General features: G+C 48.3%; 2 protein-coding genes across 3 annotated transcripts in view; one reads left to right on the top strand and one right to left on the bottom strand.

The window, feature by feature from the left end:
• SYN3 (synapsin III) overlaps nt 1–15,426 on the top strand; it is a 447,953-nt gene that overhangs the window by 164,689 nt on the left and 267,838 nt on the right. The window lies entirely within an intron of this gene.
• Nucleotides 1–15,426, bottom strand: part of TIMP3 (TIMP metallopeptidase inhibitor 3) — a 56,524-nt gene that overhangs the window by 11,958 nt on the left and 29,140 nt on the right. The window contains exon 2 of the mRNA XM_059936843.1: nt 788–870. Within this exon, the coding sequence (XP_059792826.1) occupies nt 788–870 (83 nt within the window). The remainder of the gene's footprint in view (nt 1–787; nt 871–15,426) is intronic.

Genomic DNA, 15,426 nt, shown 5'->3' with positions numbered 1-15,426 from the left:
GCAAAACTGAGCCCAGGAAAAGGGACAATTCTAAGGCAAGTGAGCTAAGTGAAGGAATGGAGCTGAGACTGGAAGGCAGGCTCCCTAGTTTTTGAATCTGATGTGCTTTTTCTTAGGGCATACTTCCTGAATGTGCTTCATAATGTTAACATGCTCACAAATATGCTCAGTTATATGAACATGCTTAGTAAACGATGCTAACTACTGGGATGCAAGAAGACAAAGCCGGGAAAATAGAGAGAGAGGGTGAAGTTCCTACTTTGGCTTGAGGTTCCTGTGATCAGCACAAGTTTAATGTAAAGTTTTGTGAGGTTAAACCTAAGTTGTAACCTCAGTGACTGCATAAAACCAGTAGGCATTGTTGAATCCTAAAACGTCAGACCTCGGAAGAGCCTGTAGAGACGATCTAGTCAACATCCCTCCCCCCATTTTACAGACGGGAAGACTGAGGTCCAGAGAGGGGCAGTGACTTGGCCAGTGTCTCATAGTTACTAGGTAACAGGGCTGTCTGCTGTCTGGTTCCAGAGCACAGATTCTTAACAGCTGCCTTTGAGGGACTCCACTGGCCCTGGCTCTGGGATGAAGCAGCCAGCACCACCACCACCACCTGTCCCTTTCTGCTGCCTCATCTATGCCCTCTCCAGCCAGGTGGAGGGGCTAGGGCTGGGGCTCAGACACTGAGCAAACACACACCCTAAGTCCAACCCCACTTGCCTCCATTGGCCAAGACTCTGACAAAAAACCCCCAAACCCTCCTGAATCCTGGGATCAAGCTGCTGTCACTCACCTTCATCTGCTTGATGGTGTAGACCAGTGTGCCAAAGGGCCCCTCCTTCACCAGCTTCTTCCCCACCACCTTGGCCCGGATCACTGTAGAAGAAGGCAAGACAGAGACAGGGAAGTTAGGGAGGCCTGAACCACTTTAGGGACCACATCTCAGGGTGGGCATCCAGCTCCCAGTATGTCTGGAATTGTTTTCCTTGTAACTCTGAAGCAACTAGAATAGATGATTGTGTTTATAAGAGCAAGAATTCAGGTAAGAGACACTGGAATGGGGGTGGGCAGGGAGGAGTGGAAGAGAAAGGGAAGAAGGCAGACATCTTTGGAGTTAATTTCCCTAAACGCTCACAGTTGCAGTCTGGAAATTTCTAAGGCTGTACTCACCCCTGGAGGAGTGACTCTCTGGTTTCACCATAATCCAAAATCTACTCCTGTTAGAGCCTCCTGCCCTCACTCCATTGCACCTCTGACAATCCCATGGTCTCCCAGACCTATTCTCTTTCTACCAGGACCGCTTTCTGAGATCTGTGTCATTTGGGACTCTTCCTTTGCATGCATCCTGATACACCCACAGGGTTGTGATGTACCCCAGTTTGACCTCCATGCCCCAGTTGGCACTCTGATGGGGCCCTTGGTCCCCAGCACTTAGATGGCAAGGGATGCAGTAGAGAGCAGCTCAGTAAGGATGTGGTAAAGGAAGAAGCAGTTGGGAGCAGAGGCTTAGGAGCCAACTGAATTCTTCCAATCCCAGCCCTGTTCTTTATGGCTATTATGACTGTGGGCAAGTAACTGTTTCTGGCCTCCAATTTCCTCTTCTACAGAACAGGATAATAATGTTACCAGTTACCTGAATTGAAGGGATTGGGCAAGATAATGCGTGTGAAAAACTCTCAGCACTATGTCTTGGACAGAGTGTATATTAATGTTATTAATATCATCATTATTATCATCATCATTGACAAAAATGGGACGGGCTGACCCATGGAAGGATTGTTACTGGAAAAAATAGCTCCCATTTATTGCACACCTACTATATGCAAGAGTACATTTTACTTATTTACTCCTCACAACTGTCTTACAAGGTCAGTATTAGCATCCACGTTACACAGATGAGGAAACTGACAGAGAAGTGAAACTATTTCCTCATTTTGAGCCTCAATTTTCTTATCTGTAAAGAGGATGTACTACCTATGTCAGGGAATTGGAATGAGGATTAAGCAAAAAACCTTATGAAATTTCTTACTACAACATCTGGTAGAAGGGAGTTGCTCAGTAAATATTAGTCGACTATGTATACAAAAATAATTAGACGGACCCAGTGTGACAAAGGCTGGAAGAAAGGCATTTACTACATGCAGTAAGAACACAGAGAAGAGAGGGATTGACTTGGAGATTATAAGAGGCTTCTTCTTCTATTGTATGTGAAGAAGCTGTCTTCAAATATTTGTCAAACCAGCAAATGGACAGATCTTGAAGACAGAACTCAGAAACTGCAAAGAAGTTGCGTTCATTGGCTCAGCCAAAGAACAAGTCATCTAACAACAAGAACTAGCAACAGAGTCAGGGGGATTGAGGCGGTGCTGTCATGGGGGCAGAGAGTGAGTGTCTCCATCAAAGGGGGCTGGATGCTCTCATGCTAGGACCTTGACCAGAATGGAATGGATTTTGCATTTATAGCAGCCGTGTTTGAATCACAAATTGAACTCTTCCAGCTCTAGGATCTTATCACTCTTTCTTACCTCACGTTGCACTTAGCCCAAAAAAGAGCAGGTGCTCAATAAATGTTTGTCCAACAGATTACCCTTTACACACACACACACACACACACACACACACACCTACACACACACACACACACACACACCTACACACACACACACACACACACACACACACCTACCTGCCTATTCTGGTAGCTCCATTATCCTTCCCCATTTTGGTTGTCCCACCATGTTTCTCAATTCCTTGTCTCTAATCTCTTAAAAATTTCCTTACTAGGAACCAACTCCCCTACCCCAGCTGAATCCTATCCTGTTTCTCCCCAGAGCCTATTGGAGCCTATTCTCCCAGTCAGACATGAAGTCAGGATCCAGATGAATCAATGGCCCCTCCAAACCTTACTTGCCAGGGATGGCAAAACACGGAGCCCAGTGGCAAAGTTAGCAATTCAGCAGAGGCAGCTCAATTTGGGAAGAGGCAAGTTGCTGTTTCCAAGTCTGCTGTAAAAACGAGAGCTTGGCAAGATCCCAGGCCAAGTTCCCTAAAGATTCTGCCCCCACCTCTGTGTCTGACTTTGAAACAGCATCCTTGGCAGGGAGCCATCCTCCCAGAGGCCCCAGGGACTATTTCCTCTACATTAACTCCCACAGGCAGGTTGTAACAGCTTAACTGTTGGGCAGAAGGCATGTCTGCCAGGACTTTCCTATTGATTCTTTCTGAATTGATTTGGCTCCATCTTCTGCTTCTTCATTAATACAGAAGGTGAAAGAAGGAGTGAGTCTTTGCCTTGGGAGGAAAAAAAGCAAAAGGGATTCCTTTAAATAGCAACGTCTACCCTTTCCTGGCTCAAAAATGGCTTGACTTCATTTAGACATAACATGTCATAAGCAGACCTGTCCTATAAAGCTGGGTACTTCTGGAAGCTTCTGCATGCACAGTGAGTCAATTCCTTCCTTACCCTGAAATGGTCTGAGCTTGGAACCTTTTCATCTGAGAATAGTTCAGGGAAAAGAGAGTAAGTTTTTGTAATCAGGAAGCCACATTTGAGTTTGAGTTCCACCATTACCATGCAGCCTCAGGCAAACCCCTGTGTCCCCAGAGCGCCTTCCTCCTAAATATCTCTGATTGTCTTGGCCCAGTGCCCATCACGTGGCTTATAAGTGATATACTTATTACTAGTAGAGCAGCAACATGACATAGCATTGAAGAGCCAGGTCTCTGGAGCCTGACTGCCTGGGTTTGAATCCCAGCACTGGTGCTGTGTGACCTTAGGAAAGTTACTAAGCCTCTTTGTGCCTTTGTTTCCTAACCTATGACAATATCTCATAAAGTTGCTGTGAGGGTTAAGTAGCACAAACACTGAGGACAGTGTGTGGCCCATCCCAAACCCTATGTGTTTGCTGTCACTGTTATTAATGTTACCACCACTACCATGACTTCTGTTATGTGTCCATCCTGAGTATCTTTAAGCTTCTAACGTGCACTATAAGCTAAAACCTGGGGGTTCTGCTTAGGATGAGGAGAAAGGTAAGCTGATCAAAATACTCTGGTCTTGTAAAATTTCAGGGAGAGGTGGGGGAGCACACATTAACTTGTCAGAACAAACTTACAAGGTGTTATTTAGGCCTGGAGCACCCACTCCATCATAGGTACCTGTCCCATCTCATCATCCATACGTAGCCCAAGAGTGACCTGCCAGTACCAAACAAGATCCCATGGTCATGGTCCAGAAAGACTGAAGCAGAGATGAGCCAGTGCAGAGGCCACACCAGTGTTTTCCTTACAAAAACAAAACTGCATTAAACTGAACTAAAATTAAATAACATTCTGCTCTCCCACAGAGATTCGCAAAGTCCTTCCAAAGTGAAATCGCTGGCCAACCCCAAATCCGCCTATTTGGTCTGTGAATTAATATGTCTTTATTTGCTTCAGTTTTTCCTCTGCAATTCAAATGTGTGCTATTTTGTACTTTACTGTTTGGCATTCAGGGTGCCCCCAAGGCGTTCGCTGGCCCAGGGACCAGAGTGAACAGGGGAGGTGCAGGGAGGTCACGGTTCAGCAACAACAGAAAACGGTTCCAAACTTGGAGCTGGCAGCACGTCTGGCCGTTCCCACCACCTTGATGTGGCTGGAAGCCCACTTTACAGACGGGCTTAGCTGGACACAGGTTTTCTTTATTCTCCTCCATGCTGGGGAGCGGCGCCCACACTGTCTCCCTAGTGTCCTCCAGCAGGTAAACCTACGTGGGCGTGAACTGGGTTGGCGTCCGGGAAAATGGTCGGGTGCTGCTGGAGGTGACGACAAGACATAGAAGTCCCATTTCCCACCTTGTACAGTCTAGCGGGAAGGCAAAGTTTAAAAGTTCATGGCTAGCACCAGTCAGAGAAGTGGGGGTGAGGTGTAGCCTGAATCTCAGTCTTGGAGCCTTTGATGCTCCTGGGCTTCTGAGTGTGGAGGTCAAAAGAAACATTTTAATTTAAAAGCATGTAAGAAGAAACTGACCAGGCTATGTATACTTATATAATTGGCACATAGACATATAAATGTATGTGGGGCCCTTTTAAATACATCATACACCTTAGGATCCAGGTACAAATGTATAGATCTATAGAATTATCTTTCCTTCCTTTCAATAATTTTTTTATTTATTGGGGGAGGAATAATAAGAGCTTGCAAAAACAAGGCACATCCCTTCCAGAAATAATTGTGTGCTGCCTGCCCCCACCCATCCATGGTAATGCAGACCACAAGCAGCATAAGTTTTGAACAAAAACCAATTTTGATGCCAACAGGATTCTGCTTCCAGTGCAGCTTACTGGTGTGTCCAGAAATTGCACTTCTGCTGTTCATCGGAATATTCAAAGAGGGATAAAACACCCATGAGCTGGCCCCTGCCGCTCACCCTCTCCTTCCACCTCCCGTCCAACTATCTTCAATCAAATCCAGACCTTTCTACTCCAAACTGATTGTTGGACTTTCCTACCAGTGGGCTGGAAGGCTGAGTTTGGCTAGGTTTGGGAGCAAGGATCCCTTAACTGAATTAATGTATACCAACTGAAGACCCCAGATTCTGCCCATCTTAGCATCCTGTCGAGAGCAGTGCAGATCCTCTGCATGATGTAGGAGTTGATTCAGCCATCTAGTGGGTGAGATACTACCTCTCCCCCCACCACACACACACACACATTGCCCCATACCTGTCTCTCGAAGGCCCTGTAGAATGGTTTTGCCGGCTTAAGGTATGGTCTTTAGGAGAACAGTGAGGATAGCTAAGGTACACCTGGCCAGTAGACAGAATGAATTTCTCCAAAAGCAGAAATCAGTGTTAGTGTCAACCCCAGAGAAGGTGCTGTTCTGACAGCAGCAGGCAGGACCTAGGTAGGCACAAAAGCCTAGACCCTGAGCTCACCTGTCTTTCAGGCCTGGAGTTAAGGAGGGGAGGGGTCTGGGAGTGTTAAAATGATGCCCACTCCCATGGAAGCACTCGAGAAATCAGGAAGGAGGGATGTCTGCAATCCAGCCTGTCACCTGATGACAAGCTGGTCACCTGATGTTTATTTCCCAGTTGTCATCCTCACAGGATGGCAAAGGAAAGTTCCTTTCTGAGGCCAGCATACTCACAATAAAGGAGATCACCCAGCCCACCTGGCTCAGCCACTAAGCAGTTCTCACTTCCTGTGCACCGTGGACAGCCTGCATTTTAGCCTCTGCAAGGAGGGCAGAGCCAGGCTCTCTTGCTTCTGCAGCTGCTCACCCACTAATTCACCCTCAGCTCCTTGCCTTTCATTGCATCACATCAGTAAGTCTAGGGACGAGGGGAGGAGCTAGAACGCATTGGTAACAACTACCATGCACTGAACGCCTCCGATGTGCCAAGCAATGTGTACACGTTATCTCACTCTGTCCTCGTGGCAACCCTATGAGGTGGCTGTTATTGTCCCCATTTTCCGCCTGTGGAACAGAAGATCAGATACCCTGAGGGCAGTTTTGCATCCCAGAGGGAAAAAGAAAATTGGTGCCCCCCCAAGAAAGCAGACTGCCTCAAAACCTTTCCATGAGATTTGTACTGATTGCAAAAGAGTTCATAATCTTTCTGCACCTCCCCACCCCCACTGTCAGCGCTACTAAGCATCAGAGAGGAGGACTGTCCCTAGGAGGGAGGGCCCCCTTATAATCCCCCTCTGACTCGCATATCTCCTTGACTACCCACTTTCGTTTCCAGTCACTCACACACGTTCTCTGATTAGCAGTAAGAATCCACAAGTAATCACTATCAGCAGTATAACAGAGTATCATCTGTTTAGTATCCTGTGCTCCCCAGTAAGGTTTTTGTGGAAGAAAAAGAACTTAGAAACCACAAAACCTGATGATCCATGAGGTTTCTCACAACACTATGAGTCTGAGGTTAATCGGAATGATTAATTAGATGAGACAGTGCACATGTAAAAAGGCACTTTGTAACCCTAAGCTAAACAGATAATATACTACCGTGTTGCTGATGGTGAGTACTTGTAGATTCTCAAATGCACTAATCAGAGGAGGACAACCGGGGACCCAAAAGGTTCTTGCGATTCCGCATTTCCTGAGATCTTTGGTATCCACCTCCAGGGGCCTTTTCGAGCTCTTCCTCAGTTATCTGCTGCCTCTCTGGGCACTTTGATGACACTTTGATGATGTCCATGTTTGAGGAAAGGGCCTTAGGAATTAAGGGTGGGGGGCAGAGGCCTGAGGGGCCTGCCCTAACTGAGTCTTTCTGGTTGCCAGCCCATTTGTTATCACCACCCCAAACCCCAAAAGCCCCTCTAGAAAAACTCAGAAGCTCAAAGGTCAGATCAAGAAAACCGCTATGGAAGTGGCCATGATACACTGAAATGAACATGCATGCAGCACATGGGACCTGGATAAAGTCACTACCCTGTCACTATGTGACCTTGGGCAAGTCACTTCCCATCCCAGCCTATAAATTGGTGTGATGATTACCAAGCTCAAAAGGTTCTTATGATGACCTAATGCCCCTCCTCCACTCTACCAAAGCAGCTCTCGTCAAGGTCACCCATGACCTCCATGGTGCTCAGTCCAGTCAGCAGTGGGTTCTTCGTCCTCCTCTTATTCATATCCAGCATGTGACATTCATACCATCTGTACAACTGACAGCTCCCACATTTTTGCAACCTCCAACCCAGAACTCCCATGACCCTTGACTCATATATCCAACAGTCTACATTTAGTCTACATCTATACCTGGAAGTCTAATAAGAGATCTCAGATTCAACCCATCTAAAACCAAGCTCCTAATAACGGCCCTCATCCACACCTAGGCCTCCCATCGGCCCCATCTCAGGAAATGGCAACTCGTTCCACACCAGCACCCCATCTCCTTCCTACTTTTTCTTCACCCCACACAACCCACCCTCTCTGGGCCTTTGCCTTTGCAGCTGCCCCTGCTGGAACACTCTTTCTTCAGTAGCCACAGGGCTCCCTCCCTCACCTGGTTTCAAATATCACCTGGTCAGGGTGCTTCCCCTGATCCCCCAACATCCCTCCCCCAAGCACTCCCTATATCCGCTGGCCAGCCTTACTGTGCTCAAAGCACCAGCCACCATCTGCCATATTAGGCAGACCTTGTTTGTTCATTGATTATCTCTCCCCACTAGAATGTAAGCCTCATGAGCGGGCAGGGTCTTTGTTCCATAACTGCTGTAGCCCGAGCAACCAAGAGACAGGCTCGCAATATGTATTTGATGAATACGTGAAGCTAAAATTGCCACCCACATGGAGGGCAATTTAAAAAAAATAGATAAATAACTCCTCTGAGCAAGTTCGGGCAAATGACCATGTCTTTCTGAGCCTTATTCCATCAGAAAGGGGATAATGGCAGGTCCCAGTTCTTAGGGTCAGATAAGCATCTGTCCAATGATCGTTTATTGAGTATTGTACTAGGCTCACAGGAACCTGGAGATAAATGAGGCCCTGAAGGAACTTGGGCCAGAGTTACAAAAGACAGGAAAGGAAACAGGTGAATGGCATTCGAGTCTGGCAAACACGGCTGGTATGCCACAAAGAGGGGTGAAGCCTGTCCCAGGGAAGGGTGTCAGGGGCTCCCTGGAGATGGCAGCTGATTTGGGTCTTAGCCCATCCTGGAGAAGAGACTCAGTGTGCTTTATCTGAATCCAGAGGAAGCAGAAACCTGGAGCAGACTTGGTGGGGAGAGCCTAAGGAAAACAGCTGGGAGTGAGCAGAATCCCGCCTTTCCGGGAAGATGGCCCTGGAACACTTGAGGGGTGCGGGCGGGCGGGCAGCCTGTGTGAGGAAGAATGCTCCTCAGAGAAGTCTCGCAAGTAGGCTCTTCCTGCATCCTCCTCTGGTCCCCTGAGGGCCCTTCTCTCTGTCAGTTTCAAAGGCCCTTTTTGTTGATGTCAAAGCCACAGCCAGACCCTTAAGATGCACTCCCAATCAAGATAAGGAGTCTCCCGTTCAAAGCCTGTCCTGACTAACTCTTTCCATTAAGTAAAAATATTAATTTTGGTTTTATTTAAGCAGGTTTTTTGGCAAGAAATGAACCCCTGCAGCTAAAAATAAACCCAAATATACACACACACAGTCAGAAAAATCTGGAGAGCTGCAAATCATTTCAACCCAAGTTTCCATCTCAGAGAAAGCTATTAAAACCCAGAGGATATTAAAACCTCTTTCTGCACAGAGACTCTTGTTTCTCAGTCCTTGCCTGTGTGCTGGGGTCCCCCAGGCAAGACTGTCCTAGGAATGCCCTGTCCTGGGACTCCTGGCAAAGGGGAGGAGGGGCCTGGCAGCGTCCTAGCTCTCCTCACCTTGTAGGCACTGGGTTTCTGCTTGAGCAGGCCAGGAAACACACAAGGGCCCCCTCTGACATCTGTTGTATGTGAAATGAAGGGGCCAGAGAAGGGAGGAAAGGGAACACAGGCCCAGAAAGGTCAAGTTGCCTGGAACTTGGAAATGATTTAAAAGGGAACACAAACAAAATCTACATCTCACTCCTGCTTTCATGTTTTAAGTGGTGACCTCAATTTTAAACTTTTAAAAGACAAAATTTAAGAGTCACTACCTGGGCACATGCCTAGACTTGGGATTAACGCATTTCATTTCTAACCCAACTACTTGTAAAGTCAGCTACTCTCAATTTCTTCCAGTGGCCACAGCCAATTTGGGGGAAAGATAAGGATCATTTGGCCTAGGACAGGGCAAAGTCCCAGGGCTGGCTGGTTCTTGGATTCAGGTCTGACTCACCTGGGGCCAGTGACCAACTCTGAAGAGATATGGTGTTTGTGTGATCTGGGTTTCTAGGAGGCCAGTAAGGCAACTGCCCCAAAGTGTTCACCAAGCATGGTTAGAGTCACAGAGGCTTTTGCTCGTCAAACTATGGTCAGCAGGGGAGTGTCAATACCCCAGAGCACAGAAAGTGGGAAAGGTGGTCCTTCTCCCATAACCCCCCACATTCTCCCAAGAACAAACAGGAGCAACAATCCACACACATCCCCACCTAAGCCTCCCTGCTTTCCCAACATCAACAGGATTATTCTGAAGAGCTCAGCGACATATATCCTGCTGTCCTGAGCTGGGACCCCACCTCAAGTCCTACCCTCCACAGCCTCCATCACCCCCACTGCATCCCCCCACTACACTGACCTTTCCTGTGATGCCCTTCGTCTCCGTGAGGATGACTTTCTCCTCGTGCCTCTGTTCACGCATCTGTCTTCCTGTAAGACCCACGCAGCTGAAATGCCACCTCCTCCTGGAAGCTTTCTGTCCATGCCAGGCCATACTAATTTCTTAATGATCAGTTCCTTGGTGCTCACTAGCCTGAGACACTAGACAGTAGGGGCTGCATCTGGGACTCCAGCACCTAGTGCAGTGCCTAGAATGTGGCAGGGGTCCCCCAGGAATGTTTGTTGAATGAAGGAATGATTAAAGGAATTAATGATGCTGCAGGAGAGAATCAAAGGTAATACAATAAAGGGAGACAGGGATGGTTTCATGTTTAGGCTCTTGGAGTGGAGGTCAGGAGCCCTAGCTCCTAAGGGTCACCCAGGAAAGAAGAGGGAGGCAGGGAAAAGCATGAGAAGCCGAAATGGGACCCTGATCCCCAAATATTGAAGATTCATATCCAAAGAGGTGAGTCACGGGGTCCTATTACAGGAGACCCCAGTTAACATGTCTCTGCAGAGGGTCAGTACCCAAACTCCGCCCACAGATGAGAAACCCAAGGCTCAGCATCCTAAAGGAGGTCAGTGGTACCCACCCCTTCTCCTTCCTCCTCCTTCTCTCCCTCTCCCTCCTCTTTCTCCTTCTCCTCCTCCTCCTCCTCTATCATGAGTACTTGAAATTAATTCATTCACTCGTGCTATTCATTCAGAAGTGTTTGAGGGACTACATGCCTCAGGTCCTGTGCTATGCCTTGGGGTTCAGCAGTCAGCAGGTAGAGTCCCTACCTCAAGGAAGCTTATTTCTGTCTTGTGAGATGAGAAGCCAGGTGGTCCTAGTCAGAGAGCTACAGGGGCATGCAGCAGACACACCCTGCCAAGCTAGGCACACTCTGTGCTTGGGGCGCTGACACTCCCCTCCTGACCACGCTCTGCAGAGCAAAAGCAATTGTGATTATGCTCCGTGGACACTGTGGGGCCGTCACCGTACTGGCCTCCTAGAAACCCAGATCACACAGACACCATCCCCCTTCAAAGATGGTGCTCACTCCCCAGGTGAGTCAGCCTTGAATCCAGCCCTGGTGGTACTGTGGACATGTCTGGGGGAGACGTCCTGCCTGAGCTGGGATCTGAGAAATCACTATAAGTTAGCCAAGAAAAAGAGAAGCAAAAGGCCTTCAGGTAGAGGAGGGACCAGAGGCAAAGGCCTGGAGGTGGGAGAGCCTAACCCTTCGTTACAGTGACAGAAAGCAGAGTGTGCGACAGGGGGCAGGGGACGGTGGAAGCCAAGAGGTAGGCAGGGATGCTTGGCTTGTGGGGAGGGTCTTGCTCCAACGTGTGACAGTGTTATTTCTCAGGGGGGTTGCCACTCTTTGAGGGCAGTGATGAAGACTTATCTCTTTGTCCCTGCCAGCAGCCCTGAGGATAACATGTGCCCAAATGGGTAGGTGCCCAGGGCCTCAAGAAACCCTTAGAAACAAGACCAGGCCTTGTTTGCCCCACTTGACATCAGACTCACCAGTGATCCCATTCCAGTTCACATCCTATTTATGATCTTCAAAGTTAGGATTTAATGAATCAGTCTCCCCCACACCCTCCTCTCAAGCCCATTAACCTCTTCCAGCCGTGTTCCTTGGGTGTTTTGTCTGGCTCAGCTCCAGTGTGTCCCAGAATCCAGAGTGCATGCCAGCCTCTGGAAGGTTCCACCCCACTCAGTTCAGAGGAGCTGACCTGCTCACTGTCATGCAGGCATGTGGGTGAGGGGTGCTTAGAACACCCCCCGTCCGAGAGTTCCAGCCCTCCCCGGGGGCCCATGGGAAACTTTATCCCACACAAGAGGCCACCAGAATAGCATCCTGGTCTTCAACCACGGCCCCTTTGAAGCAGTGCCCAGAAAAATACCACGCCGACGAATGGTTCTCAGAACTTGGAGCTTTCAGGTCAGGTCATTTTGTGAGACCAGAACAGCTGGCAACATCTCAGGAGTCGTCTATAGCATTTATTTTACTTTTCTGCTAATTGTGATTTGTTTGCTAGGAGAGCTGAGGGCCTCCAGGATAGGTCCAGGAACACAAAGCCAAGGGACCATTAAGCCAAGGGACTTCCCTTGTTTGCACACGAGACCTGCAGATGGGTCTTTGCAGACAGACAGTGAATCTGTTCCCAAAATGCATCAAGGACGGGTGGGAGACTTTGTTATGTTTTGAACAAGCAGCAGTGTCTGCTCTCTGCTCCGTCTCTGGGGATTATACAGTACAGATACCAAGAAGACCCTGGTACGTTTATAACTTACCCTTTGGGTAGCTTGTAAAACAGTCAAGGCTTCTCCCTCCTCTCTTCAACTTCCCTAACTTCAGCCAGAAAGACTGTGGACACCAAATGGACATAGCTTGGAGGGTCCCATTGAAAGCAGGTGCTTTCCCGTCACAGCTCACTCGGAACCTCCCCGCCAGCTCACAACCACGGTACCCAGGTAGTGGGCACTCAGACCAAAACAGGTACGAAAAAAAACAAGGCCAGACTACAGGTTTTCAAGCTCCAAGCCAGTCATCAGGGATAGCTAACCCTGAGGGTGTGGAGGGATGGCTGGAGATAAGATCTAAGTGCCTTTTAAGGAGGCCAATCTCCGTTTTAAAGAAAATAAGTAAGTAAAGAATGCTAACTGCTGCCCTCTTTGATCAAAGTGAGTAATGGCAGAATTTTATAAAGTCAATCCTTGGTATTTTTGAACAACCTGCCCTGGCCTAACAGTGTGATTGGGTGATGGTGTCAGTAGTGAAGAAGAAGACCACCTACCCCTTGAACACCTTCTGAATACAATCCATAGTGCCTGAGCCTCTTGTTCATTCAGTAAGTAACTCTTGAGTGACTACCATGTGCCAGGCACTGTGTCAGGTGGCAGAAACACGTAGGAAACAAAACCTTACAAATGTTATATCTAATCCTTAAAACTAACTTGCAAGATATGTAGCATGATTTCCATTGGGTCAATAAAGAAAACATGACTCAGGAGAGATGAGAAACATGTCAGAGGTTACACGGCTAGGAATTAAATCCACATACACCTGACAGCAAAGCTCACTCATCTTCCTACAACTTGACATTGCACAAACCTGAACATTCAGCCAGGAAGTCGAATGCATCAGAAATTCAGAGAAAAGGAAAATTCTTAAGGCTGAATTATCAGAGAAGGACTCATATAAACCAAGATGCTGAGAACTTCGAGGTGGGGTTAACTTCCCAAAACAGAGAAGTCCAGTAATCAGCCTAAAGCTTCGTGGTTTGGGGGAGGGGATCACCACCCTGAGGACCACGGAGATGGGGTGTGTGGCGGGGGGGAGGAACAAGCAACCTTTTCTGGACAACTTATCTGCAGCCCTGGTCTAACCCTGCTCAGCTGCAAGTCCTCGGGGGCCTTTGTACATGTCATTCCCTCCGCATAAGACCTGCTGCTTCCCTTTATCTAGAACTCCTATCCATCTTTTATATTTCAACTCAAAGGACACTTCCTTGGAGGAAGCTTTCCTTGACCCCTCCCCCGACATCAGACTAGAACAGGACTCCTGTTATACCTTATCATAGTCCCCGGTTTGTGAGTATATGTTTGTGCCTTCATTTGAATAGTGTCTCATTCCCCTCCTCCCACACACACACACACACACACACACTAAACTGTGCTGGGATCATGCCTTGTTTTGCTCACCATTCTATCCCCAACATCTCACACAGTGCCTGGAACCTAGTAGGTGCTCAGTAAATAGTTGCTGGGTGAAGAGGCGCTTGCCTCTATTCCTGGCCTCCTGAGAGTCTCCCAGTAACCCTCCTCTACTGTGCAGCCATTCCACCTGTGTAACTAGCTGTAACTTTCCAAAGCCAATTCCTCTGCCAGGAGCTGACCAAGAATACGTTGGTTTTGATCATGGAAAAAGAAGAAGGAGGGTGTTCCAGGCAGGGGGAACAGCATGAGCAAGGGCACAGAGGTGAAACTGAGCCTGCAGTGTCAGAGTCACATGGCTCAGGGACCATGAAGACCCTGGAAAGGCTTCAGAGAAGGCTGAGGAGAAGCAGAAGAGGCCCGTTAGCTCATTCCAACCCAAGCAAATGTCAGGTTCTCTGGGTGACGGGAGCTTGAATGCGGGCCTTCTCAGGACTGCCCACAAACTGGGTCTATAGACAATGATGTTGCTTCTCTGTGCCCAGGTTCTTAGCCCCCTGACCACCCCCGCCCCCCAGTCCTGTCTTGATACCCTTACACTTGCCGTACGCAGGCTTATGGGTGTCCTGGAGAAGGGACTTCTGAACCCTGCCCACTGACTGTTCCCAGCTGGGCAAGATATGTAACTCTTCAAGCCTTGGTTTCCTCATTCTGAAGAAAGGTGAATAGCATATTTGTGAGGGTGGAAAATAATAAAGACAGAAGCCACCTGGCAAACGTTTTCCAGAACAAACCCAAATCCCCCTCTTCCTACCCTCCCCCCACCCCCATCACTTCCCAACATGCAGGCTCATTCCTTCCCAGCAGAGTTGCCTATGGACCAAATGGTACCAATGAGTGTTAGGAACATGGATAACTCCACAGGCACTTTCCAGATCTTGTGCAGGTCCCTATCCAGCCGCCAGAATAGCACCCTGCACCGGACCAAGACCCAGTCATGTTTTCTGGTTCTGTGGACCACCCAGAGTGCACCTCTCCTGACAGATCATCTGTCTGGCTGCATTCTCTGAAGGAGGGCTAGCCCGAGAAACAGTGCGTGTGCTAGGTCACAGCTAGCACTGTTGCTGGATGCTGGGTGGCCACGGAGCACCCCCGGTACAAGTGACCTCCCACCACCTCTACTGCACGTCTGGCAGGGCTTTGCAGTCACAACATGACGCCCAGAGCTGCTTACTCTGTCTGTCCGTGGGCGGCTCACACCAAAAGGTTGGCTGAGATAGTCTCTAAAGCACATCTCCAACCAATGCCCATAGATGTTGCTGACTAGAATGACACAGAGCAAATAGGGACACGTTTTCCTTGATATGCCAGCGCTTTTGGAGAATAAGTAATGGGAGTATCAGAGATGAAGACGTTTGGCCAGACACTGCCATAAAAAGCAGAAGAATGGTCAACTTTCCCTATTGATAAGAATACTGCTGTCGTCCATTATAACACTAATTATAGTACCATCATTAATTATAATAGGTGCCATCATCCATCAAGCACTTACTGTACACATTCCGTGCTCAATGCTTGGATTATCCCATTTGAGCT

This window comes from Balaenoptera ricei, chromosome 10, assembly GCF_028023285.1.
Source record: "Balaenoptera ricei isolate mBalRic1 chromosome 10, mBalRic1.hap2, whole genome shotgun sequence".
In the NCBI taxonomy this organism is placed as follows: Eukaryota; Metazoa; Chordata; class Mammalia; order Artiodactyla; family Balaenopteridae; genus Balaenoptera; species Balaenoptera ricei.
Note: the sequence above shows the minus strand (reverse complement) of the source record. Positions and strands in the feature narration are given on the sequence as shown.